Source organism: Anopheles stephensi, chromosome X, assembly GCF_013141755.1.
Source record: "Anopheles stephensi strain Indian chromosome X, UCI_ANSTEP_V1.0, whole genome shotgun sequence".
In the NCBI taxonomy this organism is placed as follows: Eukaryota; Metazoa; Arthropoda; class Insecta; order Diptera; family Culicidae; genus Anopheles; species Anopheles stephensi.
The window spans coordinates 11309649-11336678 of NC_050201.1; the positions used below are offsets into that span (position 1 = coordinate 11309649).

General features: G+C 50.1%; 2 protein-coding genes across 4 annotated transcripts in view; one reads left to right on the top strand and one right to left on the bottom strand.

The window, feature by feature from the left end:
• The window catches only part of LOC118507350, a 32650-nt gene extending 7083 nt beyond the window's left edge, over positions 1-25567 (top strand). The window contains exons 2-5 of one of the 2 annotated variants that reach the window (XM_036045761.1): positions 528-601; positions 5876-5947; positions 21377-21662; positions 21794-25567. In XM_036045761.1, the coding sequence (XP_035901654.1) occupies positions 551-601; positions 5876-5947; positions 21377-21662; positions 21794-23364 (1980 nt within the window). In that variant the 5' untranslated portion in view covers positions 528-550 and the 3' untranslated portion in view covers positions 23365-25567. The remainder of the gene's footprint in view (positions 1-527; positions 602-5875; positions 5948-21376; positions 21663-21793) is intronic. The other variant, XM_036045768.1, reaches the window with a different exon arrangement.
• LOC118507346 (mucin-5AC-like) lies at positions 8273-12418 on the bottom strand. 2 transcript variants are annotated; one of them, XM_036045747.1, is made up of 8 exons: positions 12224-12418; positions 12123-12149; positions 11889-12038; positions 11600-11814; positions 11276-11521; positions 11028-11177; positions 9583-10941; positions 8273-9546 (listed from the first exon to the last, which is right to left on the bottom strand). In XM_036045747.1, the coding sequence occupies exons 1-8, from the start codon at positions 12270-12272 to the stop codon at positions 8605-8607; spliced, it is 3138 nt and encodes a 1045-aa protein (XP_035901640.1). In that variant the 5' UTR covers positions 12273-12418; the 3' UTR covers positions 8273-8604. The 2 variants fall into 2 exon arrangements, with proteins under 2 accessions (XP_035901640.1, XP_035901629.1); XM_036045736.1 differs by having other exon boundaries at positions 8273-10941; positions 12224-12416.
• Positions 25568-27030: the final 1463 nt, after the last annotated feature.

Sequence of the window (27030 nt, forward strand, 5' to 3'; positions counted from 1 at the left end):
ACTGTCGTATCGCTCTGGCAGCGCGAGTAGACTTCACACGAAACGAACCAGACAAACTGTGTTTTGCTCGTGTCATCGTTTAAACAAGTGTTACGGTGCTAGATCGAGCTGTGGATGTCTTCACTAGTTAATAACTACAATCGGCTACCACCCTCCCTCGCTCGGTTTTTGTTTTGAATGGGCACCGCACTCATCACCGCGCCCGGGCTGCTCTACTTAATCGATCTGGGTTCTGCCACTAATTTTGCTAGATGACAGCATCTAAGCAAACAGGCAAATAATGACAGGGCAGATCTTATGAACGATGCTCGGTACGACTTATCAATCAATGAAGATTGGTTTTTATACGTCCCTTTTAAACACACACACACACACATCTCTCGTACAACAACAACAAAAACATGTCAGTGATATTTAAACTTTTTTTTTGAAACCTTAGCAATCGTTCTTATCCTACGATCGCCCACTTCATCTCGCTACGAATCTCACCATCTTTCCTTCTTTTTCTCTTCTCCCATTTTTTACAGCCGGATCAAAGCAAAGATTGAGCATGCGGCTGACAAGATTATTTTACTCAACGTTACTGATAGGAATACTGCAGGTAGGTGGACGTGTAACGTTCGTAACGTCAGCTTCCCCGCCAATCCGCCTCATCTCGCCTCCTCTAACGGTATCATCAACCATTTAATTTTTTCTTTTTTTGTCGGAAACACACCTCACCTCACCAATGACCTACGGGCTGTGGGCTGCATCTGTAATAACAAGAATAACTGCCATCTCGCTCTCCCTGTCTTCCTCCCAAATTTCCTACTCGCAACACACTCACTAACCAAGCTGTGGATCTTGTTTGACGCTTTTGTTTTTCGGCTTCATCCGTACAACACGTCGGGATGTACAGGCAGTAACAACACCGATTGAAAAGTGAAGTTTTATCGCATTATTCCTTGCAAAAATATTCACTTGTTCGAGGAGAGAGAGAGAGAGAGAGAGAGAGAGAAAATAAAACAGAAAATAGCAACAGGCAAAATAAAAACAGACATCAAACAAAAGCCAGAACACGTTCTAGGAAACAGTGCTGCTGAGTGCTGTGTTTGCTCTGGGGTGGAAATGTGTTTCGGTCCTTTTCTTTTTACGTTGAAGAATAAATTGCTCATGTTCTTCTTTTTGTGTGGTTTCGAAATTTAAATCTGGCAGCGAAGTGGAGACAGTTTTCAATTGCTGCAGATTGATTGATAAACCGTTGGCACCAATTTGTTGGTTTGATAAATGACTCCTCTCCACTATGGAATGGCTGTTTGGTATGAGTTTTACCCTCTTTTAAACCTTATTCTTTGAGGTGACCGAAATAGGATAATCGGTAATGTATGGCTTACTCATACGAGTGGGTATGAGTTCAAATCTCAACTTGAGTGGAGCTTTTCCCTTAGCCTTCTAAACGCTTTTTCCTTGTACGAATAATTGATTGGTAGGTCAAGTGTTATTATCGCCTTATGGTGTTTTTGAGCATGATTAAAACCTCAAGAAAAAGAAGAAGAAGAAGCTCACCTAGAAGAGAGATAAGAGATGTCTCATCAAAATAAATTCTATATGGATGCGCGCGACACCCATGTTTTTTTTAATCGAGTTTGATCTCTAATGTCTCTGGCAGCAAGCCCCCCTCCGGGGTCGCACTTGCCGGTTTTTCGGGTGGAGATGGTCTGGACCCTCTTCCCCAGACCCCCCCATTTTTTATATATGTGCGCCCCCGTGCTCTGTGTCCACTTTCTTTTCCACCCGAGAGACGCGTGTGGCGGGCTGCATCGCCACTTTCGAAAAGCATCCCCCAAGCAGAAGCGACTGCTTGTTCTTCTGGTTCCCCATTTTGTGCGTGTGTGTGTGTCCCACGTTGTTTCCTCTCACTTTTTTGCCACCGCTCTAGGGCAAACCGGCCGAAACCCTGCCATCCACCTCGTCTTCACCGCTGTTGCCCACCTTTCGCCCCTCTGTAAGAGGCGAATGGTTAAAGGGACATGTTTGAGAGAAGAAAAAAAAGCACACACACACACATTGGGGGTGAGACGATACCGGGGCAGACGCCGAGAAAGTGCTGTGTGTGTGTGTGTGTGTGTGTGTGTGTGGCGCGCGGTTTATGATGCTATGTCGGTGGCCCGGTTAGTTGGCCAACTGGCCAACTGGTTGACAAGCTTTAGGGAAAGCGATATGACGGGAACGGACACAACGGAACGACACAAGCAGCGGGATGGGAGGATGGAAGGAAGACGGAACAGGGGGAACAGGGCAAGGCGGAACGCATAGACAGTAACACTGCCAATGGTGATAGCTTTCGCCGGAATCTAGCCTCCTCTAGTGCCCCGGAGCTATCAAATTGTGCCGAATGTGTATGACGGACCCGAATTCGGACGTCCAGATGTCCATTAAACATAACCAAAACGAAGAAAAAAAAAACCGCGGAACCAGGTGCCAAGCGCGGACACCAGCCCCCCCCCCCCCCCTCCCCTCCTCCCCGAAAATTGGAAGGTTCAAACCTGTTGATTAAAGTCGTTGCTTTCGATTTTGGTCGATCCGTTCGAGGGCGTTCTTGGGGCGTTTGTGCCGCAGGAAGCCGTCTAGGATTCGATCGGTTCTGATTTCCTGAATGTGCTGACCTAAAAAACCACATCCGAGGCAATGGGGTGCGGTTTTGTTTTCGGGGGGCTTTTTTTATGATCCCTAACCCCGAAAGACTACCCCGGAGGCCGGAAACAGTAAAATGGTAGGTTTATGAACAGCTAATAGAGTGAGTGATGGGTATGTAAATTAACAGTCCGATTGACTGTTTCCCCTACGTCGCATATTAAATCAATGGTTTGGGAAGGTTGGTTTTTCGTCATAGGGCGCATTTGAAGTGATGTTTAATTTGACTTCCTGTATCAGATGTTGGAAGAGAAAGAGAGAGAGAGAAATTTATGTTTTTCACAGAGCTTCAGAGAATAAGGGATACAGTGTTATGCTCCGAGTGCTACACGTTGAATCCAGATTGTATCAGTTACTACACAGTTATTGAAGTGACTTTAGTCTTTTTTTTTTGTATTTATTTTGACATTTATCGACTCTAACTTTCTTGAAAGGCATTAGATTTTTTTTAGCTTAAGTCCAAAAATTTGTTCGTGCTAAATAAATGTTTATTTTGCTCCTTCTGAGCTCGGTATGCTTTTTAAAATATTTTTCATCCCACACAACAAGTGGGTCCTTGTTGAAAACCATAAGCACTTACGATGTAACGCACAATCTAGCCAATCTACAGTGCCGGCCAACAGAATAAGACCAGCTTGATAACTGATTTTAAAACTGTTGCCTTCTATACTTTGACTAGCTATAACTATAGCAAAATTTGGAGCATCGTCAGCATCAAACTTTTTATCAAATTTATCATCAACTCAAATCAACAAAAACTGTATCAAAGTTGAAAAAAAGGATGTCAAAAACTAGCCCCAGAGAGTGATTAAATGTTTTGACAAGTACAGTGATAAACATTTAGATTTTAACAACCCATTTATTTATATTTTAACTATGACGGCAAGCGTGACAATTATTGTCAGCACCGTATGTTAAAAATAAAAGAAAATTTTAAAAGGTATCCCCTCCTAGTTATTTTGATTTATCCCGGTCATGCTCGCTTAAAAAAAAATGAGGTTATGAAACCTATTTTCACGAATCGAATTGATTTTTATTTTTATGGAATTCAATTGCAAATTTAAGCTCAAATTTAATTCACTTCTTAGAATTTTGATAACAATACATTTGGACGATTGAGATCATTCTTTAAACTAAAGAAATGTGAACAAACATAATTTTTAATCGATTTGATCAAATTGTGCTTTAATTATCAAAGGTCATAGTGTTAAAAGAGTTATTCTACAAGTTGGGTTTTACAGTTGTAATTGTTTAGATGTTTTTTTCTTACCAAAATATTTGGAAATTTTCGAAAAATACCGAATTGGGGATATTTTTTCCCAAATCTTGATTGGGGTTTACCTCATAAATAACATTTTTTATTATAAGCGATTTTGACACATATTCTAATTCATCTTAAACTGTCGAAAATTACCTATAAAATGGCCTGAAAAACACTATAAGTATCGAAGTCAGTAGTTAAAAACAACGGCGATCTTAATCTATTGTCTATAACTGTAGATTGTAACGCTTAGTAACGCTTCTCTGTTTATTTTTGATTATCTCACTCATTTTACTTGAATATTACACATCTATATAAAACATTTTACTTAATAAAATGTATTAAAATAAATTGGTGGTGGCCCAGTCGTAGTTGGGTCACGGCAGGACCGGGGTTCAAATCTCATCTGGGCCGTTTCCCCATAGTGAGGACTGACTAGTCAACTATCCGGTATCAACAAGTCTAATAAGCCAGAAATGGTAGGCATGACCTAGCAGAGGTCGCTAAGCCAAGAAAGAAGAAGATAAACATCCACAGGAAGAAAAAAGTTAGTTTTCGTTACGCTCGTTCATTTTTTTTCCAGCTTGAACTAAACCGTAACCATGGTGCGACAATTATCACTCCACCACTAACAAGTGAAAACGACCCATATCACCGTGTGTGTGTGTGTGTGCGATATATGTTTTGGAGGATCGAAAACAACATCAAACATATCTGGACCAATTCGATTAGTGCCGTACCATGGTTGGTTACATTCAACTCAGACTTTACCATAATTATAGCACATTGACAGTTATGACGTTTCACTTAGTGCACAGGCTGCTTACACTTACATTTGCGTTTGCACTTTTCACTACCAACCTTGCCTCACACCCACCGTCAGGTGATCAACAGTTGGCCATCGGTACGCCGGAGCTTACCACAGCGCACAGTGGCGTGGCGTGGCAATTAGCTCCAAAAACAGTCGAAAACCACCACCCCGAAAGCAACTTGCCGTACACGACCCTTTTTTGGCAAAAACTCCACCTTCTCGCACGCATCGCGCGCGGGAAAGTCGCGAAATTCCCCTGGGAGCAGCTTTCTCTGGACGGAAAGCAACAGCATCGAACCAGCGAAAGAAGACATTCCAGCAGAAGCCCATTTGAAGGGCCGCCGGGTCGTTGTGGTGCGCGCGGCCGATAATTTCGACGCTCGCGGCAATGATGCCCTTTTTGCTGTTGTTTTGTTGCTGTTTGTTTTCCCCCTTTTTTGTTCCCGCTGTTGTTATTGCGAAGATCCTGCCCGGCCCATATATTGGCATTATCATCCGCGTCTTCAGCGGCGTTCGGCGTCTCGGTCGTCACCCGGTTTGGCTTGGCGCGCCACGTTACTTATGTTATTGACCTATTTTCACACGATTTCATTTTCTTTCCTTTTCATTTTCGTCGACACGCACCATGCCCATCCTTGGTCACCATCGTCGTCACCTCGTCCCGCACTGGCGGTGGCGGTGGAGTGTGTGTGTGTGTTTTTTTTTATATTTTCACTCCTTTTTCTTCCCCTACGTGTCTTACTTGCCATTTTTCGCACACGGTGGATGGTCACCGTTCTTGCGCTTTCCAATTTTCCTTTGGGCGCGCATCGATCGGTACACTTATCGGCTCACTTTCACGACCCGTCCGGTTATGCTTTGCCACAAACAAACAAAAAAAACGCAAGCGTTCCACGGGCAGGACGTGCGTTCCGATGCGTGTGCTTTATTCTTTCTGGTTAGCAATTAAACGACCTTCGGGGGTGTAGTCGGCACAGCCAGCAAAACCAAAACAAAAAAACACCAAAGAGTCCTTCCTGTTCCGACACTTTTTCCCGCCATTTAGTCAGCCAGCAACCGCACACACACAAAACAAAAAATAGAACCATCCATTATCATTTTCACATATCATTTCATCACTGTTTTTGCAGATCAGTCATCCTTTTATGTCATTTGCTTACTGTGAAAAATCGTCTCGGTTAAAGTGCAGGAAGGCGTTGCAGGTAAGAGAAGCCTAACCCGTAACCCAAACAGCTTTTAAGCAGCAGTTGCAGCCGAGCTGCACGTTGCTGCTTCCGTTCCTTCCTGTACGGCTGGTGCCATTTTTCAACAGTTTCAGTCCCATCCACCCGGTGGTTTCCATCTCTTCCGCATTCTTTTCTCCATTCATACACACACACTCTCTCTCTCTCTCTGCGCTCCCTTACTTTGGTTGTCCACCTTCGGTTCATTTTCCTTCGCAATCGGTGCATCGGTACGAGGGTAAAACGCACCGCGACACACACACACACACACACCCTGCACGCCGACCTGTCACGGTCAAGACATTTTGGTCCACTCCTGTTCAAACAAATTTTACATCACAAACGCTGGCTTTTCATTACAACTCTTTTTTTTCTGTGCTCTCTCTTCGTTTCGTTCTAGGTAAGGGTTCACCGTACGATCGTTCGCCGCCGCTGCGTGTCGATAAGTAAACACAGTGTTTAGAATTATATTTATTACAGTGGTGAACATAAGAGTAAGAGATTTTTTTGAGAGAACAGCTATCGGATTTTTTTTCCTAATTTTTTTTTTTTATTCATAAGGAACGGCATGACCGTATTGCTTTTTCCTAAATTTAATAATTCCTCAATATTTGAAATTCTTAAGCTTCACCTACATTTTCACGTTCTAGCACGTTTTTTTTCTAATTTTTAATTAATAAGCGATTTATGTAGAATCGAATTAGAAAAAGCATTTTATTTTCTATAGTATTGTAGCATCAAATGGATGTGGTGCATGCAACCGCGTGCGGTAATATACCCTAGACAAGGCGAATAGTGTCCCGTGGTCTGGTGGCCGACGTGACAGCGGCACCGCTCTTCACACGACAGGGCCGTGGATCAAATCCCATCCAGACCCGCCTTCCCGTACGTAGGGCTCACTACTTTGAAACGGGTAAAATCAAGTCACAGGAAGCCAAAAATATAGAAAGTCAAGACTAGTGTGTTGAGTCAAGTAGGTCTTTTTAAAGAGGACGGCTCCCGGTAGCTCCACACTGACTGAGGGCGAGGAGGTCGAGGAACGCGAAGAGGCCGAAGAGTGCGAAGAGCTGCCCCGTGAGGCCGAAGAGTGCGGAGCTACCTATTTAAAATCGAAGAGCGCACTCAGAGCCCTCATATGATTGAGGCGAGGCCTCCCGGTAGCTCTCAAGCTCACTACCCAACTTTCAAGGTTGTAGTGGCAAGGAAGAAAGAGAGAGAGAGAGAGAGAGAGAAAGAGTCTCCACGACCTATGGGTACTTCGATCAACCACAATAGCCTGACTCACTGGAAGAGTCTGAAACAATCATCAATTTTATGACCGAAATGACTGTAAAATAAGATTGTTAAATGCTTGCTAATCAGGCGTTTAGCAGTCCTCTGGCATGCTGCAGAAGTCCTCGATACCCCGACAAGGTCCAGCACCGTCGTCTACCAATTCAATATCCCAGCATTTCTGGTGGACGCATAAATGCCATCTGTTCATGTGAACGACCTCAAAGGACTTCAAGGACTGAGGCGTCCGATGCTATTCTCATGTCGTAACCAGCCCTCCTAAGAAGCGTGCCGAGTCTAATTCGCTTCACAGTCCAGCCTGTCAAGTGCAGTGGCTCCACCATTTTCCATCAGTAGGTATCGGTTTTCTCGAAAACGTCTAGGTGGGCTTTTGGTCAGTTTTAGATGGAGTCCATACATAAGAGCGTATTTAAATACCGGGAGTTTCTATTCAGTCCATGTTCCGTCCGATGCAGTGGTGGATCAAGGTCTTTGGAAGCTCCGAGCGATAAAGGCAGTTGAAGCCCCTCCAATAGTGACTCGTTTGTGAGTAAGACCAACAGGATTTCCCTCGACGACGAGGCCCCGAGCGGCCGCTCCTTCCACTCCTAGATTGATCCGTCACTGGTTCGATGCAACAGGTATTCTGTGTGGAGAAGTTTCCTCGGGCTATAGTATGACCGGTTGAAAGTGAGCAAACTTGCGCATAACTTAATATCTATATCGTTGTCATCTGTGCTGACTTTTGACCCCAGATAGGTGAAGTTTTGCGCGACTTCGAAGTTGTGATAGCGACTTCGTACAAAGCTCCTGCGTAAATCGGTGTTTTTTACATCATCATAACCTCACTTTTATACTTAGATCCAAAATTAGATAGTCTTATTCTATCGTGCATGACTGTCTAATGTACCTTTTCCAACATGATACACTTGTTTTCTCTCGTCAAATCTGACGAGAAATAGTAATCACTCACAACTGATCGTTTGTTGAGAACGAAACAATCAAAGCGACTTACCGATAGCCTAGGCCAGATTTTAATAATACATAGAAGAGCTATTTATTTAACCTTTTCCATTTATTTTACCTATTATTTAATACAATCAGTAATCGTGACCTTCATTCGTTGCCTCACGTCGCTTCGTGCTCACAGCACGACAATTCGTAAATCTATCCCGCTTTGACGGTTCCGCGCTTGTAGCGACCCAAAAAGGGGAAAGGATTTGTCAACTTTTTAATCGGTTACGTTGTGTGTTACCTTCGAGGCAATTGCATCGTTACGTGTTACATTCGCCAAACAGCAGTTAATTGTTTTGCGCATTTAGCGATGCTCTTCCCCATCGGATCATCGATTACAACAGTCAGACTTATGCTACGATGCCACAGCTGGCACCTTCGGTATTAAATGCTGCAACTGCCTTGAAGTTGGAGCAGAACTCCGCTACAAGACTGCTGTACTCTTCTCGCACCAACAGGTTGCACGTGGTCGGTGACGCGGCGATTGTCGTGGCGACGGAGGAGGTAGTAGTTGTGGGTGTAGATACCGTAGTTGTTGTAGGTGTTGTTGTAGTTGTAGTAGTCGGTGTAGTGGCTGCAGTTGATGCAGTTGTGTCAGGAGCCGTAGTGGGTGCTGTTGATGCGGTTGATGCTGTTGAAGCTGTTGATGCTGTTGATGCTGTTGATGCTGTTGACGCTGTTGACGCTGTTGATGCTGTTGACCCTGTTGATGCTGTTGACGCAGTTGATGCTGTAGATGCGGTAGAAGCTGTAGATGCGGTAGACGCTGTTGAAGCTGTTGAAGCTGTTGATGCAGTCGATGCTGTTGTGGCAGGAGCAGTAGTAGGTGCTGTGGATGCTGTTGATGCTGTTGACCCTGTTGATGCTGTAGATGCGGTAGAAGCTGTAGATGCGGTAGACGCTGTTGAAGCTGTTGAAGCTGTTGAAGCTGTTGATGCAGTCGATGCTGTTGTGGCAGGAGCAGTAGTAGGTGCTGTGGATGCTGTTGATGCTGTTGACCCTGTTGATGCTGTAGATGCGGTAGAAGCTGTAGATGCGGTAGACGCTGTTGAAGCTGTTGAAGCTGTTGATGCAGTCGATGCTGTTGTGGCAGGAGCAGTAGTAGGTGCTGTGGATGCTGTTGATGCTGTTGATCCTGTTGATGCTGTTGACGCAGTTGATGCTGTAGATGCGGTAGAAGCTGTAGATGCGGTAGACGCTGTTGAAGCTGTTGAAGCTGTTGAAGCTGTTGATGCAGTCGATGCTGTTGTGGCAGGAGCAGTAGTAGGTGCTGTGGATGCTGTTGATGCTGTTGACCCTGTTGATGCTGTTGACGCAGTTGATGCTGTAGATGCGGTAGAAGCTGTAGATGCGGTAGACGCTGTTGAAGCTGTTGAAGCTGTTGATGCAGTCGATGCTGTTGTGGCAGGAGCAGTAGTAGGTGCTGTGGATGCTGTTGATGCTGTTGACCCTGTTGATGCTGTTGACGCAGTTGATGCTGTAGATGCGGTAGAAGCTGTAGATGCGGTAGACGCTGTTGATGCTGTTGAGGCTGTTGATGCAGTTGATGCCGTTGTGGCAGGAGCAGTAGTAGGTGCTGTAGATGCTGTTGATGCAGTCGATGCAGTCGTAGCAGGAGCAGTAGTAGGTGCTGTTGAAGCTGTTGAAGCTGTTGAAGCTGTTGACGCTGTTGATGCAGTCGATGCTGTTGTGGCAGGAGCAGTAGTAGGTGCTGTTGAAGCTGTTGAAGCTGTTGAAGCTGTTGAAGCTGTTGACGCAGTTGATGCAGTCGATGCAGTCGTAGCAGGAGCAGTAGTAGGTGCTGTGGATGCTGTTGATGCAGTCGATGCAGTTGTGGCAGGAGCAGTAGTAGGTGCTGTTGAAGCTGTTGAAGCTGTTGAAGCTGTTGATGCTGTTGACGCTGTTGATGCTGTTGACGCTGTTGATGCTGTTGACGCAGTTGATGCTGTTGAAGCCGTTGATGCTGTTGATGCAGTCGTGGCAGGAGCAGTAGTAGGTGCTGTGGATGCTGTTGACGCTGTTGATGCTGTTGACGCAGTTGATGCTGTTGAAGCCGTTGATGCTGTTGATGCAGTCGTGGCAGGAGCAGTAGTAGGTGCTGTTGATGCTGTTGACGCTGTGGAAGCAGTTGATGCTGTTGAAGCTGTTGAAGCTGTTGATGCAGTCGTGGCAGGAGCTGTAGTAGGTGCTGTTGATGCTGTTGATGCCGTTGTGGCAGGAGCAGTAGTAGGTGCTGTTGACGCTGTTGACGCAGTTGACGCCGTTGACGCTGTTGATGCAGTCGATGCTGTTGTGGCAGGAGCAGTAGTAGGAGCAGTAGTAGGTGGAGTAGTGGTTGTAGTAGGTGTGGTAGTCGTTGTTGTTGTCGTCGTCGTTGTTGTGGTCGGCGGTGTTGGGAAGGTTATGGGCACACCACACACCGCTGTTTCTGCCGCAGGATAGGTAGCTGAAGCGGGCGGTGTCGGTGCAAGCACGCTAGTCACCTGCCGAAGCATCTCCGCATTAGTACCACCCGCCTGATCTAGCGAATATACGGCAACTCCGCCCAGGTTTGTGCCTGTCACAAACATCAGCTTATCTGTCACGCCAGCGGGTGAATTGTACGTGTAGAAGGTGTTTGAGCTGTAGGCAAATCCTTCGCCTCCTTGCGGAGTGCCAACAGTATTCGTGGATGCGAACAGCAAAGCCTAGGTTGCACACCAAATAGAGTTACACGTATTGGTACACAGTCTGAAAGTCATCTCACCAAACCATAATGCTTTCCTATACTTACATTACAATATGTGTCCGTTGTGACAGCTGTGGCAGCAGAATTAAACTGTGTCCCACCTGCTGTGGTAAACTTAAGACTGTACATTGGCAAACTGACGATAATCGAGCTTGGCACGAAACCCTTAATCACCCATCTGAACACGTTATTGTACTGGAATGAAAGCGCAAAACAAAAACAAAAAATCACAGTCACATTCACAATGGTCTCCAATGTGTGTACTACACAGTACGGTAACGGCAATCACTTACGATGGTTTTCGTCTCGACATTGAATGGCGATGAGAGTGCGAACAGTGGACTGATTGGATGGGTGTTCGTAGTCGTCGAGTACATGTCTTCATGGGTTTTGATCACGTTGAACGGCAAGAGCGGCAGCGTTGGGTTAAAGTAAATATCGGCCGAGGCAGTCGCATCCCACGGTAAAGCTGTGATCAGCTTCAAGTTTTTAGCGGTGAGAGCCGTATAAAGCTCCGACACGAAGGTACTGTACCCGTTCTGCGAATGGCAAACGTTAGCTCGTTAGCGGTTAGTGCAAACGTACCACACTTCGCCTACACCTTAGCAGATACTTACCGCGTAGGTGGTCGTTACTCCTACGAAATCCAAGTACACGCCACTGATTGCCGGATATTCCTGCACCTTTGGAACGAGCAGATCGATGAACGTTTTGCGCGTCGCCGCTGAGTTTAGCCAGAGAATGTTGCTCGCCGCAACACTGCCCAGCACACCCAAATACATCTCCACATACGGGTAGACTGTTTTGCGGCCAACGAACTTCTTGATGCCGCCTGTAAACAAGACAGTGAAAAGCATTAGCTCACAACTGTCCACCAACCAACCGCAATGGGTCAACTGTCGTCACCTAGAAGATCATCCGCATCGTTGGCCGGGTTCAGCAAACCCACGAAACCTTTGGAGGTAGGATTCAGTGCAATGTAGACGGCGTGCGAACAGAACCCTATCGCTGTGGTCGTACTGTAGTCGTTGGACTGGGCAAAACACACGCGCGCCTCTGCAAAATGGAGAATGGAACATACGCACTGTACATCACGCCATTTGACGCCATTTATTGCGGCACTGCAAAGCATTCACTTACTCTGTGCTGCTGCCTCTGGTGCGTACGCTGTGAAAGAGTTATCGGACGCTGAAGGTCAGTAAGCTCGTAGGCTGCAGGCAACATCTTGCCACCGTACTTACCGAACACCAGACACACCAGCAACAAGCTTGTCAACAGATATCGATCCATTGTGCTGACTACCGTAGCGGTGCGTACCACTCACGTCAGTATCTTAAACTGGTTTCCTGTTTGACGGGCAAGAACTATATATACACCCTTCAATTGACTGGTCCCAGACGCCCGATTTCCGTGCGCCCGTCTGTTGAAACAGTTGCAGGACTATATACCGTCTCTTCAGTATGTCGCTTCAAAGAAAAAGGCTGTACGGTGGGATTGCGCGGAATATGGTTTGGCAATTGTGTACTCAAATGTTTTGTTTTGTATTCTAGCCCATACCACCTATCTCCCCCCCTCCCCCCCTCACTCCTTTCAAATTACGTCGAATTCTTCGAAGGTCTTACACTAGTGCACGTACCAGGCACAATGGATAACACGTACCAGGTTTTTGGCGAATGTCCCGCCCGTCTGCAGGCAAGGTGCTCAGTAGTTCTTAGTATACCGCTTCTGTAGGATTCTATTCTTAGGATATTAGCGATCTGACCTTGTCATGTGTGGGTAAATATTTGTAAATGCTACAATTACTAGCGCCTTCTTCTTTTGTGTTCTATTCTCGTCTTTTTTTGTTGTTGGTGTAGAGACAGGCCTGTTGAAATCAGTGTGGAGTTCGGAGCGCGAGCAGACAACGTCTAGGTCAAGATTCTGGGACTGTTGGGGCTAGTTTTAAGATTCTACTGCGTTAACTCGATTAAAGCTAGGCAGTATAAAGATTTCAAGCTAAACCATCAATGACTCTCGGAATATAGAGTGGGTAAGCAACTACTGAAGCTATTATGTGAATTATTTTTACTGAATTCTACAAAAAAAGTAGTCATTCAGTTGGGACAACAATTTCTTGAACATACTTCTTCTGGTTTTTCTTCTTTGCTGGCTCGTCAACTTCAAGATTTCTTGGCCTGCTATTTCTGGCTTCCTTAATATGATTATAGCCGCAGCCTGGACCGGCAAATCCTGAGAACGGATAAATAGTCCGGATGGGATTCTGTAACCGGTCCTGCCGTGTAAAACACCGCCCCACAAGGTTATTATTCTTAAGTTACTTAAATAACTTGAATAGTGCCTTGCATCGTTCAGGGAACGTTTATGCTTGAATGAACTTTGCAACTAAGCGGCCATTAACTGACCAATGTTGCGTTTGGTTTGGTCATCACTTTTTTGTTATGTTTTGATTCACTCTGGTTGATTGTGTGTAGCATCTTTGATTGGGTGAATAGGGAGTACTGTCGACTTCGTGAGCACCAGGTAAAACTGCGAACATATCATCGATCGGGCTGAAATAATGTAACAACACATTAACACATTATACCAAATAGACGAAATTACTTCATATCTCCATCGTGTGCCGGTTGACACTGATTGCAACCAGCGCTACCTGCAACGTGAATGGATTTGATCAACTGCGTCTCGTACCGCACACACACAATTGCGCAAACAGAATCTGTCACTGCTGTTGCTAACCAAACAACTGCCGAAACCAGCAATTCACAGAATCCACAAGCACCGTAGGATGATGGCCGTGGAGGTTGTTCGGTTTAATAACTCACTCTAAAACCCTATTCCATCTCATGTTTCTACCATAGTTTGGCCACATTATCTCGTATCTGTGGAGCTTTTGAAAATGGTAGTGCGTGTGTGTGTGTGTGTGTGTGTGTTATCATAGACAGTTCCTAGGAATCATCGAATCAAAACGACCAAATCTTATAAGTTTTTCTTAATTTCTACTTGAACTTTATTGACTTGAAGTTAGCGTACGTACACAAGTGGTTAACAAAACCATTACGATATAGAAACAATCTTAAGCAACAACACCACAACTGCTACCTGCTGTGATGTATATCCTAATCTCGGAAAGCGAATTACAGAAACTGCTCACGAGAGCTCCATATTGACCCTTTACAGTAATTCCACAAACAACCTCAGGTTCTGGTGCTGCAGTCGTGGTGGCCGCAGTTGTGGCCCCTCCGGCGGCTGTTGTGGCTCCTCCGGCGACTGTTGTGGCTCCTCCGGCGGCTGTTGTGGCTCCTCCTGCAGCAGTTGTGGCTCCTCCAGCAGCAGTAGTTGCACCTCCAGCGGCTGTTGTGGCTCCTCCGGCGGCTGTTGTGGCTCCTCCTGCGGCTGTTGTGGCTCCTCCAGCAGCTGTTGTGGCTCCTCCTGCAGCAGTTGTGGCTCCTCCAGCAGCAGTAGTTGCACCTCCAGCGGCTGTTGTGGCTCCTCCGGCGGCTGTTGTGGCTCCTCCTGCGGCTGTTGTGGCTCCTCCAGCAGCTGTTGTGGCTCCTCCTGCAGCAGTAGTTGCACCTCCGGCGGCTGTTGTGGCTCCTCCTGCGGCTGTTGTGGCTCCTCCTGCGGCTGTTGTGGCTCCTCCAGCGGCTGTTGTGGCTCCTCCAGCGGCTGTTGTGGCACCTCCAGCGGCTGTTGTGGCTCCTCCAGCAGCTGTTGTGGCTCCTCCTGCAGCAGTAGTTGCACCTCCGGCGGCTGTTGTGGCTCCTCCGGCGGCTGTTGTGGCCCCTTCGGCGGCTGTTGTGGCTCCTCCAGCAGCTGTTGTGGCTCCTCCAGCAGCAGTAGTTGCACCTCCGGCGGCTGTTGTGGCTCCTCCTGCGGCTGTTGTGGCTCCTCCTGCAGCAGTTGTGGCCCCTCCAGCAGCAGTAGTTGCACCTCCGGCGGCTGTTGTGGCTCCTCCTGCGGCTGTTGTGGCCCCACCGGCAGCAGTAGTTGCACCTCCGGCGGCTGTTGTGGCTCCTCCGGCGGCTGTTGTGACTCCTCCAGCGGCTGTTGTGGCTCCTCCAGCGGCTGTTGTGGCTCCTCCTGCGGCTGTTGTGGCTCCTCCAGCAGCAGTAGTTGCACCTCCGGCGGCTGTTGTGGCTCCTCCTGCGGCTGTTGTGGCTCCTCCTGCGGCTGTTGTGGCTCCTCCGGCGGCTGTTGTGGCTCCTCCTGCAGCAGTAGTTGCACCTCCGGCTGCTGTTGTGGCTCCTCCTGCAGCAGTTGTTGCACCTCCGGCGGCTGTTGTGGCTCCTCCTGCGGCTGTTGTGGCTCCTCCGGCGGCTGTTGTGGCTCCTCCAGCAGCAGTAGTTGCACCTCCGGCGGCTGTTGTGGCTCCTCCGGCGGCTGTTGTGGCTCCTCCTGCGGCTGTTGTGGCTCCTCCGGCGGCTGTTGTGGCTCCTCCTGCAGCAGTAGTTGCACCTCCGGCTGCTGTTGTGGCTCCTCCTGCAGCAGTAGTTGCACCTCCGGCTGCTGTTGTGGCTCCTCCTGCAGCAGTAGTTGCACCTCCGGCTGCTGTTGTGGCTCCTCCTGCGGCTGTTGTGGCCCCTCCAGCAGCAGTAGTTGCACCTCCGGCGGCTGTTGTGGCTCCTCCTGCGGCTGTTGTGGCTCCTCCTGCAGCTGTTGTGGCTCCTCCTGCGGCTGTTGTGGCTCCTCCTGCAGCAGTAGTTGCACCTCCGGCGGCTGTTGTGGCCCCTCCTGCAGCAGTAGTTGCACCTCCTGCGGCTGTTGTGGCTCCTCCGGCGGCTGTTGTGGCTCCTCCAGCAGCTGTTGTGGCTCCTCCTGCAGCAGTAGTTGCACCTCCGGCGGCTGTTGTGGCTCCTCCGGCGGCTGTTGTGGCTCCTCCGGCGGCTGTTGTGGCTCCTCCGGCGGCTGTTGTGGCTCCTCCAGCAGCAGTAGTTGCACCTCCGGCGGCTGTTGTGGCTTCTCCAGCAGCAGTTGTGGCCCCTCCAGCAGCAGTAGTTGCACCTCCAGCGGCTGTTGTGGCTCCTCCAGCGGCTGTTGTGGCTCCTCCAGCAGCTGTTGTGGCTCCTCCTGCAGCTGTTGTGGCCCCTCCGGCGGCTGTTGTGGCTCCTCCTGCAGCAGTAGTTGCACCTCCGGCGGCTGTTGTGGCCCCTCCTGCTGCAGTAGTTGCACCTCCTGCGGCTGTTGTGGCTCCTCCAGCAGCTGTTGTGGCTCCTCCAGCAGCTGTTGTGGCTCCTCCTGCAGCAGTAGTTGCACCTCCGGCGGCTGTTGTGGCTCCTCCAGTGGCTGTTGTGGCTCCTCCTGCGGCTGTTGTGGCTCCTCCAGCAGCTGTTGTGGCTCCTCCTGCAGCAGTAGTTGCACCTCCGGCGGCTGTTGTGGCTCCTCCAGCGGCTGTTGTGGCTCCTCCTGCAGCAGTTGTGGCCCCTCCAGCGGCTGTTGTGGCTCCTCCAGCGGCTGTAGTGGCTCCTCCAGCAGCTGTTGTGGCTCCTCCTGCAGCTGTTGTTGCACCTCCGGCGGCTGTTGTGGCTCCTCCAGCAGCTGTTGTGGCTCCTCCTGCAGCAGTAGTTGCACCTCCGGCGGCTGTTGTGGCTTCTCCAGCAGCATTTGTGGCCCCTCCTGCAGCAGTAGTTGCACCTCCGGCGGCTGTTGTGGCTCCTCCGGCGGTTGTTGTGGCTTCTCCTGCAGCAGTTGTGGCCCCTCCTGCAGCAGTTGTGGCTCCTCCAGCGGCTGTTGTGGCACCTCCAGCGGCTGTTGTGGCTCCTCCTGCAGCAGTTGTTGCACCTCCGGCGGCTGTTGTGGCTCCTCCAGCGGCTGTTGTGGCTCCTCCAGCGGCTGTAGTGGCTCCTCCAGCAGCTGTTGTGGCTCCTCCTGCAGCAGTAGTTGCACCTCCGGCGGCTGTTGTGGCTCCTCCAGCGGCTGTTGTGGCTCCTCCGGCGGCTGTTGTGGCTCCTCCGGCGGCTGTTGTGGCTCCTCCAGCAGCAGTAGTTGCACCTCCGGCGGCTGTTGTGGCTTCTCCAGCAGCAGTTGTGGCCCCTCCAGCAGCAGTAGTTGCACCTCCGGCGGCTGTTGTGGCTCCTCCTGCGGCTGTTGTGGCTCCTCCAGCAGCTGTTGTGGCTCCTCCTGCAGCAGTAGTTGCACCTCCGGCGGCTGTTGTGGCTCCTCCTGCGGCTGTTGTGGCTCCTCCAGCGGCTGTTGTGGCTCCTCCAGCAGCAGTAGTTGCACCTCCGGCGGCTGTTGTGGCTTCTCCAGCAGCAGTTGTGGCCCCTCCTGCAGCAGTAGTTGCACCTCCGGCGGCTGTTGTGGCTCCTCCGGCGGTTGTTGTGGCTTCTCCTGCAGCAGTTGTGGCCCCTCCTGCAGCAGTTGTGGCTCCTCCAGCGGCTGTTGTGGCACCTCCAGCGGCTGTTGTGGCTCCTCCTGCAGCAGTTGTTGCACCTCCGGCGGCTGTTGTGGCTCCTCCAGCGGCTGTTGTGGCTCCTCCAGCGGCTGTAGTGGCTCCTCCAGCAGCTGTTGTGGCTCCTCCTGCTGCAGTAGTTGCACCTCCGGCGGCTGTTGTGGCTCCTCCGGCGGCTGTTGTGGCTCCTCCGGCGGCTGTTGTAACTCCTCCGGCGGCTGTTGTGGCTCCTCCAGCAGCAGTAGTTGCACCTCCGGCGGCTGTTGTGGCTTCTCCAGCAGCAGTTGTGGCCCCTCCAGCAGCAGTAGTTGCACCTCCGGCGGCTGTTGTGGCTCCTCCAGCGGCTGTTGTGGCTTCTCCAGCAGCTGTTGTGGCTCCTCCTGCAGCTGTTGTGGCCCCTCCGGCGGCTGTTGTGGCTCCTCCTGCAGCAGTTGTTGCACCTCCGGCGGCTGTTGTGGCCCCTCCTGCAGCAGTAGTTGCACCTCCTGCGGCTGTTGTGGCTCCTCCTGCGGCTGTTGTGGCTCCTCCAGCAGCTGTTGTGGCTCCTCCTGCAGCAGTAGTTGCACCTCCGGCGGCTGTTGTGGCTCCTCCTGCGGCTGTTGTGGCTCCTCCTGCGGCTGTTGTGGCTCCTCCAGCAGCTGTTGTGGCTCCTCCTGCAGCAGTAGTTGCACCTCCGGCTGCTGTTGTGGCTCCTCCAGCGGCTGTTGTGGCTCCTCCTGCGGCTGTTGTGGCCCCTCCAGCGGCTGTTGTGGCTCCTCCAGCAGCTGTTGTGGCTCCTCCTGCAGCAGTAGTTGCACCTCCGGCGGCTGTTGTGGCTCCTCCTGCAGCAGTTGTTGCACCTCCGGCGGCTGTTGTGGCTCCTCCTGCGGCTGTTGTGGCCCCTCCGGCGGCTGTTGTGGCCCCTCCTGCAGCAGTAGTTGCACCTCCGGCGGCTGTTGTGGCTCCTCCTGCAGCAGTTGTTGCACCTCCGGCGGCTGTTGTGGCTCCTCCTGCAGCAGTTGTGGCTCCTCCAGCAGCAGTAGTTGCACCTCCAGCGGCTGTTGTGGCTCCTCCGGCGGCTGTTGTGGCTCCTCCGGCGGCTGTTGTGGCTCCTCCTGCAGCAGTAGTTGCACCTCCGGCGGCTGTTGTGGCCCCTCCGGCGGCTGTTGTGGCTCCTCCTGCGGCTGTTGTGGCTCCTCCTGCGGCTGTTGTGGCTCCTCCGGCGACTGTTGTGGCTCCTCCAGCAGCAGTAGTTGCACCTCCGGCGGCTGTTGTGGCTCCTCCGGCGGCTGTTGTGGCCCCTCCGGCGGCTGTAGTGGCTCCTCCTGCAGCAGTTGTGGCCCCTCCAGCAGCAGTAGTTGCACCTCCGGCGGCTGTTGTGGCTCCTCCGGCGGCAGTAGTTGCAGTAGTGGCAGCAGTAGTTGCTCCAGCAGCAGTTGTTGTTTCACCTGGAGCCACTGTCGTCACTCCTCCAGCCCTAGTCGTTCCGCCTCCGCTCACGGTTGTTGCCACCGTCGTTGGGAACGTGATTGTTACACCACAGGTAGGAGTCGTCGCTACCGGGTATGTAAATCCGATCGGAGGCGTCGGTGCTATGATGCTCGTAATGTACCGCAGCAGTTCAGCATTGGTTCCGGCCGTGTTGAGCGAGAACAGTGCAACGCCGCCTAAGCTGTTGGTGCGCGCAAAGTTCAACTTAATGTCAACCGCAGCAAATGAGTTAAACACGTATGCCAGGGTACTGCTGGACGAGATGCTTTCTCCCGCATTATTTGTTTGAATTCCAAACTGGGTGGAAAATAGAAGCGCCTAAAAGGATATTTGGGACAAACGTGAGTATTCTACGCTCCGGTGTATTAGCCGTTGTGTATAGTTACATCACAGTACGATGCGAACTCCGTCCTTGCCGTTCCTGCAGCACCGAACTGACTGACGCTCGTGACGGTAAATACACGCGCGTACATAGACAAGCCAAGAATCAAGTTACTTGGACTGAATCCCTTAATTACCCACCGGAATAGGTTGTTGTACTGGAAGAGGGATGCAAAAGAAGGGCTGCGATACATGCGAACGTTTGAAGATGATGTCGTCTCCACAAACTTACGATCGTGGTTGCTGGATTATTGAATGGTGCAGCCATGGCAAATAGAGGATTTAACGGATGTACGACAGAAACGCTTGTCGCGAAAAAGTCCTCAAACGTGCGCAGTACGTTGAAGGCAAGCTTCGGCAGCGTCGGATTGTAATACACGTCGGCGTAGCGCGTCGCTTCCCATGGTAAAGTCGAAGCCAGTTTGATCGAGGCTGCCTGGGCCGCCGTCAGCAGCGCAGACATGAACGCAGAGTATCCCGTCTAGAACGAGTAAACACACACACACACATGCATTTAAGTAACTGGAACGTTCTCGATCCCCCCGTTCAGTTCCCGTGGTATTCGTACCGCCTGTGACGTGGTCAGGCCACTGAAATCGATCATTATGCCCACACAGTTCGGATAGGATTTGACCAACGCTACTAGCGCCTTGATGTAGCTCGCCCTAACCGTTGCGCTGGACAGCATGGTGGCGAGTGGTCCTTCCGTGCCGGCACCAACGACCGATATGTACGGTTCCAGGTACGGATATGCCACCCTTCGGTTACAGAAGGTGGGCAACAGATCTGCGGAGTAGTAGTAGTAGGGCGTGTTAGCAGAGACAGCCAAGATGGCGGACCTGCCATTCGTACTCACTGCGCACGGTTGTTGCTGTCTGTGTTGCAGTGGTAACGTAGGTGACCGTTCCACTGGCGCCCACTTTTAGCGCTTGGACTACTGCCTGCGAGCAGAGACCGATGGCCGTGTTTTGGGTGAAGTTGGTGACCGTGGCGTAGCATACTCTCGATGCTGGAAAATCGAAGCATAGGTTTATTGAAGAATGAATGTAGCGCCTTACCACCGTTCGATGCACCGACACTACTCGCTACTCACTCGTTTTGGTAGTACTGGACTGGACGAGAATGACTAGAAAGTTGAACACGAAAATACAACAAAACAAAACCAGAACGTATCAGAAAACCACCATTAGATACTAGCTACACACACACACACACACAACCGCACACCAAATTTTGAGGCACCGTTTAGCACTGCTGTCACCGTAACCGTCTAACTTACCGCTAAACGCTAACGTTAACGCCACTAGCAGCGCCATCTTTGTTGGACTCGCCAAGGAACGCATCCTTGCAAAATTTGCTTCCGAGTACAATCCGAAAAACAATTCTTATCCTACCACGAACTGTAACTACACTTTCGCGCACCGAACCTTCGATCCTGCTGTATCCACTCAGGTCGTTTACTAATCATCCCACCAGAACGGTGCGAAGAATGTACCCGTACCGCCTCTGCACAAGGGTTTTTATCTGCTTGCTCGCACCCAACCTGCCCACCTGTTTGAATGCATCTGCCGTGATATACACGGACACACACCCACACACACACACGATCCATGCTGGCGCAAAAAATGTTCTCCAAAAGTCGAAAACAACATCTCGATTTTAGAAGGTCGTCCAGGGCCGCATATCCCTGCCGCCAATGCCCCAGCTGTACATACAGTACAGCTGGCTGCGACAGTAACTGCGGTACTGGATGGCATACGGGGCCGCTATGTAGGTTGCTGCAGTGCAATGCCACGTTCTCGCGCTCCAGATTCTCGAACCTGCCGGCTAGCGCCTCCCATGTATTCGGGTCAGCTAGCCGGGTCCCCGGGCGGGAATCTGCCATGTCTGCTACTTCGGCCCACCGTACAGTGTGAAGTTTTGCAAGCAATGCAAACACCAGCCCTGCTGCGAATGCGGGGTGAATGATTTGTTCAGCTTGTGCATAAAAATATCGCTTGCCAAATTTCTACCAGCTTGGTTTAGGTAGCTGGGCGTGTTAACTGTGCAAGGTTAAAATTTGGCATAGCGAAGAAGAGTGTACCTTAAGATACGGGCAAACACACTAATAGTTCTCTTCCGAATCCGTTCTCTCTCTCTTTCCCGCCTGCAACAGTTGACGGTAGCCGAGGATCAGGTCGAGGTGGTGAAATCGGTTAGCCCGGGCGATGAGGCTGCCAAGCGCGATAACGATTCGGACCAAGTGGCGCTCGAGTCGGTCGATCAGGATCTGCAAGGATCGGCACCGGTACAGTCCTACCCGCAACACCTACCATCACCGTTGGGTCACGGTGCGGGAGGCTTGGGAGTAGGAGGACCGGGACTTGCCAAACATGGACCAGGACCACAGCACGGTCCAGTGCCGCACCATGGACCACCGATACCGCACGGACCTAGCCGAGGTAACGCTTGTAGCTCTGGGCTCTAAGAGTCCTTCCTGCGTATAGCTATCACCAAACAATTCTTCAATTTTCTCCCTCTGTCCCTCTCTCTCCCTCTCTCTCTCTCTCTCTCTCTTTCTTTATCTTGTTAGGATCTCTAAGTCTTGGTCAACCGTTCGGACCACCGCCACCACCTCCCCAAGCACTGCCCGTAGCACACGCATACCACGGACCACCACCACCACCACCACCTCCAGGAACCCTGAAAGCCCAAGCCAGTGAGCTCAGCCCAGAGAAGCTGTACGGGCCGCCACCTGCCGGCAACGAACTATGGTCCTCACCGCTCCAGGACATGCCGAAAATAGTTTCGCTAGACGTCAAGTGCGAGAAGCAAGGCATGAAGGTGTTCGTTCGGTTCGATAAACCATTCTTCGGCATCGTCTTCTCCAAGGGTCACTACAGCAACGTCAACTGTGTGCATCTGCCGGCCGGGCTCGGCAAAACGTCCGCCTCGTTCGATATCGGCATCCACGAGTGCGGTACGGCTGGCAACACGGACAACGTCCTGTACAATGGTTACTCCGGCACGGACACGAACGCCGGCTCCTACTTCGAGAACATCATCGTGCTGCAGTACGATCCGCAGGTGCAGGAAGTGTGGGATCAGGCCCGCAAGCTTCGCTGCACCTGGCACGATCAGTACGAGAAGTCGGTCACCTTCCGGCCGTTCCCGGTCGACATGCTGGACGTGATTCGGGCCGATTTTGCGGGCGACAACGTGGGCTGCTGGATGCAGATCCAGGTCGGCAAGGGTCCGTGGGCGTCGGAAGTGTCCGGGTTGGTAAAGATCGGCCAAACGATGACGATGGTGCTGGCGATCAAGGACGACGACAGCAAGTTCGACATGCTGGTGCGCAACTGTATGGCGCACGATGGCAAGCGGGCACCGATTCAGCTGGTCGACCAGCGTGGTTGCGTGACCCGGCCGAAGCTGATGTCACGCTTTACCAAGATCAAGAACTTCGGTGCGAGCGCTTCGGTACTGTCGTACGCCCACTTCCAAGCGTTCAAGTTCCCGGACTCGATGGAGGTACACTTCCAGTGTACGATTCAGATCTGCCGCTACCAGTGCCCGGACCAGTGTACCGATCCGGGTGTGCTCGACGTACATCATCTCTCGGGCGGACCGGAACACCAGCAGTACGGACCACCGCCACCACCACCGCCCCCACAGTCACTCGATGCGCACGTCTTCACCTCCAACCGGAAGCGTGACGATCGGCGGATTCGACGCACGCGTGCAACCGAACCGGACCAGAAGGAGGACGTCGGGCTGAACCGTGTCATTCGCGTAGTGTCACCGGGCGATCTTACCTTCCCGATCGGGCCAAACTCACCGAACGATACCGATGCTGCCACGATGGTGTTTTCCGCCCGCGAGGAAGGTCTCATCTGTATGACCACACCCGGGTTCACCGTAACGATTGTTGTGCTACTGTCCATTCTGCTTGCGTCCTGCATCACGTCCGCCTTTCTCTGCATACGCCTCAAACCGTTCTCGCTATCGCTAGCGAAGGAACGTTCGGTCGCATTCACCAATCCACATCTGACACCGTCCGTCTCCGGTGCGGTGCTGACCAGTGGTGCTAGCTCCATCGTCGGTACGCTCAAGTCAACGAAGTCGGGCGCCACCGGCAGCAAAACGCGCATGTTCTACACCTGAGCAACGGACCTGGGACTTGCGGACCAGCGAGAAGCCGCGATGCATCCTCAACCCATTCCTCAACACTGAACTCCACTTCCTTGTGCTCGTCCCGCAGGCACCTCCGTGGGAGGGGTTCCCCGGAGGAAAAGGGAGAGCTAAATGTACGCTTCCTATATTTTTAAAACACAACAAAGCTTTTTTTTTCTCAGTCTTACCAACCTTCTGCAGGTGCCTTCGTGCTGCACGGAAACACGGACATAATTACATACCTCACAGCAATGAAACCTATTGTACTTCTGTTCTGCTATCAATTTCCGCCCTACTCCAAAAAACAAAAACAGAACTAGAAGGCAGGCAAATGGACACAATCTTAAAATGGAAGAGTTTGTCTACGAGGGCAGTATTTAGTTGATACGTTTCTAAGTGTTTAGGTTAGGCACGGTTTTAAGCGAAACAGCAACAAAACATCAAAACACACACTTACATACAGAGTAGACGCATAGGTGTGCACACTCACACGGGACAGCAAGATGGCCGACGCCGGATAGCAGATGGTGCCCCGGATGTGTGCATGTGTGTGTGTCTCGGTGGTAGTGCAATCCTGGTTGGTGATGGGACGATTAGTGGTTTGTTGGGCAGGTTAAGTACATTTGGACACAGTGCGAAGTTTACGTACTCCGCTCCGGCGAGTACCGAACCGTCCACTGGTGCTATGTAGGGAAAGGGATGGCTTGCCAAAACAAAGCAGCAACACACGAAAAACACACACACACACAAGCAAAACACTTTTGAGCTAGCGCGTCATTAGTGTGTAGAGTGCGCCTGCCGACCGAACGGTTGCGCACCATGGTAACATAATAATTTATTGAGTACGATTATTTATTGATTGATTATATATATTTATTTATTTAACCCATTATTACTTTCTGCACGACTGCTAAAAGAACAAAAAAAAAGTACACAAACACACAGAAAATACTTTATTTATTTAACACTAAAAAAAAATCTTCAAAGCTACCTAATAGTCGGGAACAGTGTCCCATCCTACTCTTTGCATTACTTACTGTGGCTTTCCCCCCTCCTCCCACGATCTGGCTTTGCTTTCGAGGAGGTAGTTGACATTTTAAAAATGTCACCGTGACTGTTCCATTTTCCTTCTTCATCTTCTTCCTCCTCTTCTTGCTCCTAGTAAGCCTAGGAATAGGACTCTTAGGGCGCGAAGTAACGAATACTTACACCGACGAAAGATGATGAGCCACGGAGAGAGATAGCGTAGGAGTCTTCTGTTGAAACCACCGCCATAGACACTAAACAGTGAAGACATCATCATCAGCAAATGCTTCCCAAAACCATATAGTAGACAGCAACCGATCAGGGTTACTAAACTAATCTTCAATATGCTACACTAGCAGTTTGCTTACTGTAGAGGTAGTACTATCTGCCACTCCGATGACAGTTGACAGTTGACGTACGTTATAAGCGCACAGGACTCTCTCTCTCTCTCTTTCTCTCTCTCTCATTAATATATCTCCCCTTCTACTACAACTATTGCACAAACCTCATTCTGTGTGACCTCATTCACTCCCATCTTCCTATCCTTCCTAACGAGCTAAGGCTAAGGAGACGCTAGAAGCGAAGTACACCCGATTTTGCCATAGGCGAATCGTAGCTATTTTTATCTTTACACACACACACCCACACATACACGTTTTAATGCGAAAGAAATACAATGGTAGATAGAGAAGATGGTGACCGAACGTTTTTTGTCGGTGGGCAGGCAACCGCTGGAGATGAGTAACGCGCGTTAATTGCGTAACGCCGCCATGGATGCTGGCTATGTAGCGCGTAACGGCACACGCATTATCGCGCTGGTGTATCGTTTAGTAGGGTTAGCAAACAGGTAGTAATAGTAGCCACTCGAGTAGTTTAATCCCTAGCTGTGTAAAATGTATCATATTACAGGCCCCGGTGAAAATCCGAGCGTGAGCATGTCGAACCCGGTGAGACTGTGGCTGCAGAGTCGTAACCGTGCGCTTCATGCATGCCCCTGTCTTCACCGACGCTTCGACTTCTTTTTTTGTTTGTTTGTTCGCATCGGCGCCGTAACAGTGTAGCGTTTAGCGTTACTTAATTTTAACACCTTAAAATCATTAGTAGCCAACAGTAGGCAAAATAAAGATATTCGTAATGGCAATAAATAAATTAAAAAAAAAAAAAAAAACAAACTCCAAAACATTGCGTTTTACTGCTTTCTTATATCGGACCTGGTCTGGAATAATCGTCTGTTTGAGCAAAGTCTCGACATGTCCCCTAGACCCCATCACGGGCGTCAAACAAGCTGGGCAAATTAAGGTTGGCTGTGGTGCACTGGTGTTCTGTATTGCCATTTTGCCACAACTTATACTTCTCTCTCTCTCGGGGAGCTTGCTGGGGTTCAGCAACAGCAGCAGCAGAAGGAGACGCATGGAGTGTGTTCGGAGGAAGCGTTGCCAAATGTACCACGCAAACACAGATCACGATGTGGAGTGCTGATACAGATGCTGCAGAAATGTACGCGGTGAGGATGTGGAGCGACAAAAAGTGCCAGAGGTACATTACATTATGTACCTGAGGACTAATCAAAGCCAAGGTTAGGTTACAGGAATTTGTAGCAGGGTGGCATTCAGAAGATTTGATTGCTTTTCACAGTTGGAATTACTTTTCTGCTATTTCACGAGAATTCTTGGTATAGGATACAACTCCTTGTTTGGCACTAGAAATCCTCGAGGGGTGTGGCGTCCGATTTCTAGCGTCCTTGACATAAATTAGCCATAGTCAGTCCGACGCACGGGTATATTCAAGTAGTATAGGATTATACCGGGATCATAAGGTTTACTATAGGAATATAGAATTATACAAGGCCTAGTATTCTTGCATCGTCCAGAGTTCGCTGATGGTCACACAAGTAACCTTCCTCTTCTTCTTCTTTTTTGGCCTAACAACCTCTCTTACGTCATGTCTGCCATTTCTGACTTACTAAACTAAATGATACCGCCTAGATGGATAGTTAGTCCTCACTATGGACCAGTGAAGTAATCTTCCCAAATTATTAATCCACGTTCCAATATCACACGCCTGCTGAGATACTGAGAGCTCATCGCAATACACCAAGGGATCCTGGGGTGGCTAGACATATAAAGAGCGTAACCGTGTTCGACCAATAGTTCAGTTGCGCTAATATGTCCGTTTAGCCATATCACGAGTATGTCAGCTGTTTGAAAATAGTTTCAAAAATAAACTTCTCTTAGTTGTACTCAACAGCAGCCGAATTCATGGGTAATGCGGCGTTGAGTATATTAAAACAAGTACTTGAAACAACACTCCTTCCGAAACAACGGTCTATTCAAACGTATTGCAGTACAGCGCTTTTACCGGCAGAGGGCGCTGCAAGTTTTGAAGAGAAAATAAAATCAAATTAGAAATAGGAGGCCATCGTCATAGCTGGTTTAGTCTCGCTGAGTATACGCTAACGTCAGGATGTTTATAAAGGGATCTCGTTCCAGTTCCATTTGGATAAGATATTATAAGATTTCCCCCTAATATTGCTGCTCAACATAAAACACACGATAAATCCGGTGCTACAACCGCTTTGCGGTCTTGGCCTGCAGCAACAATCCTCGATACCGCTCACGGCTTAGCGCCGTT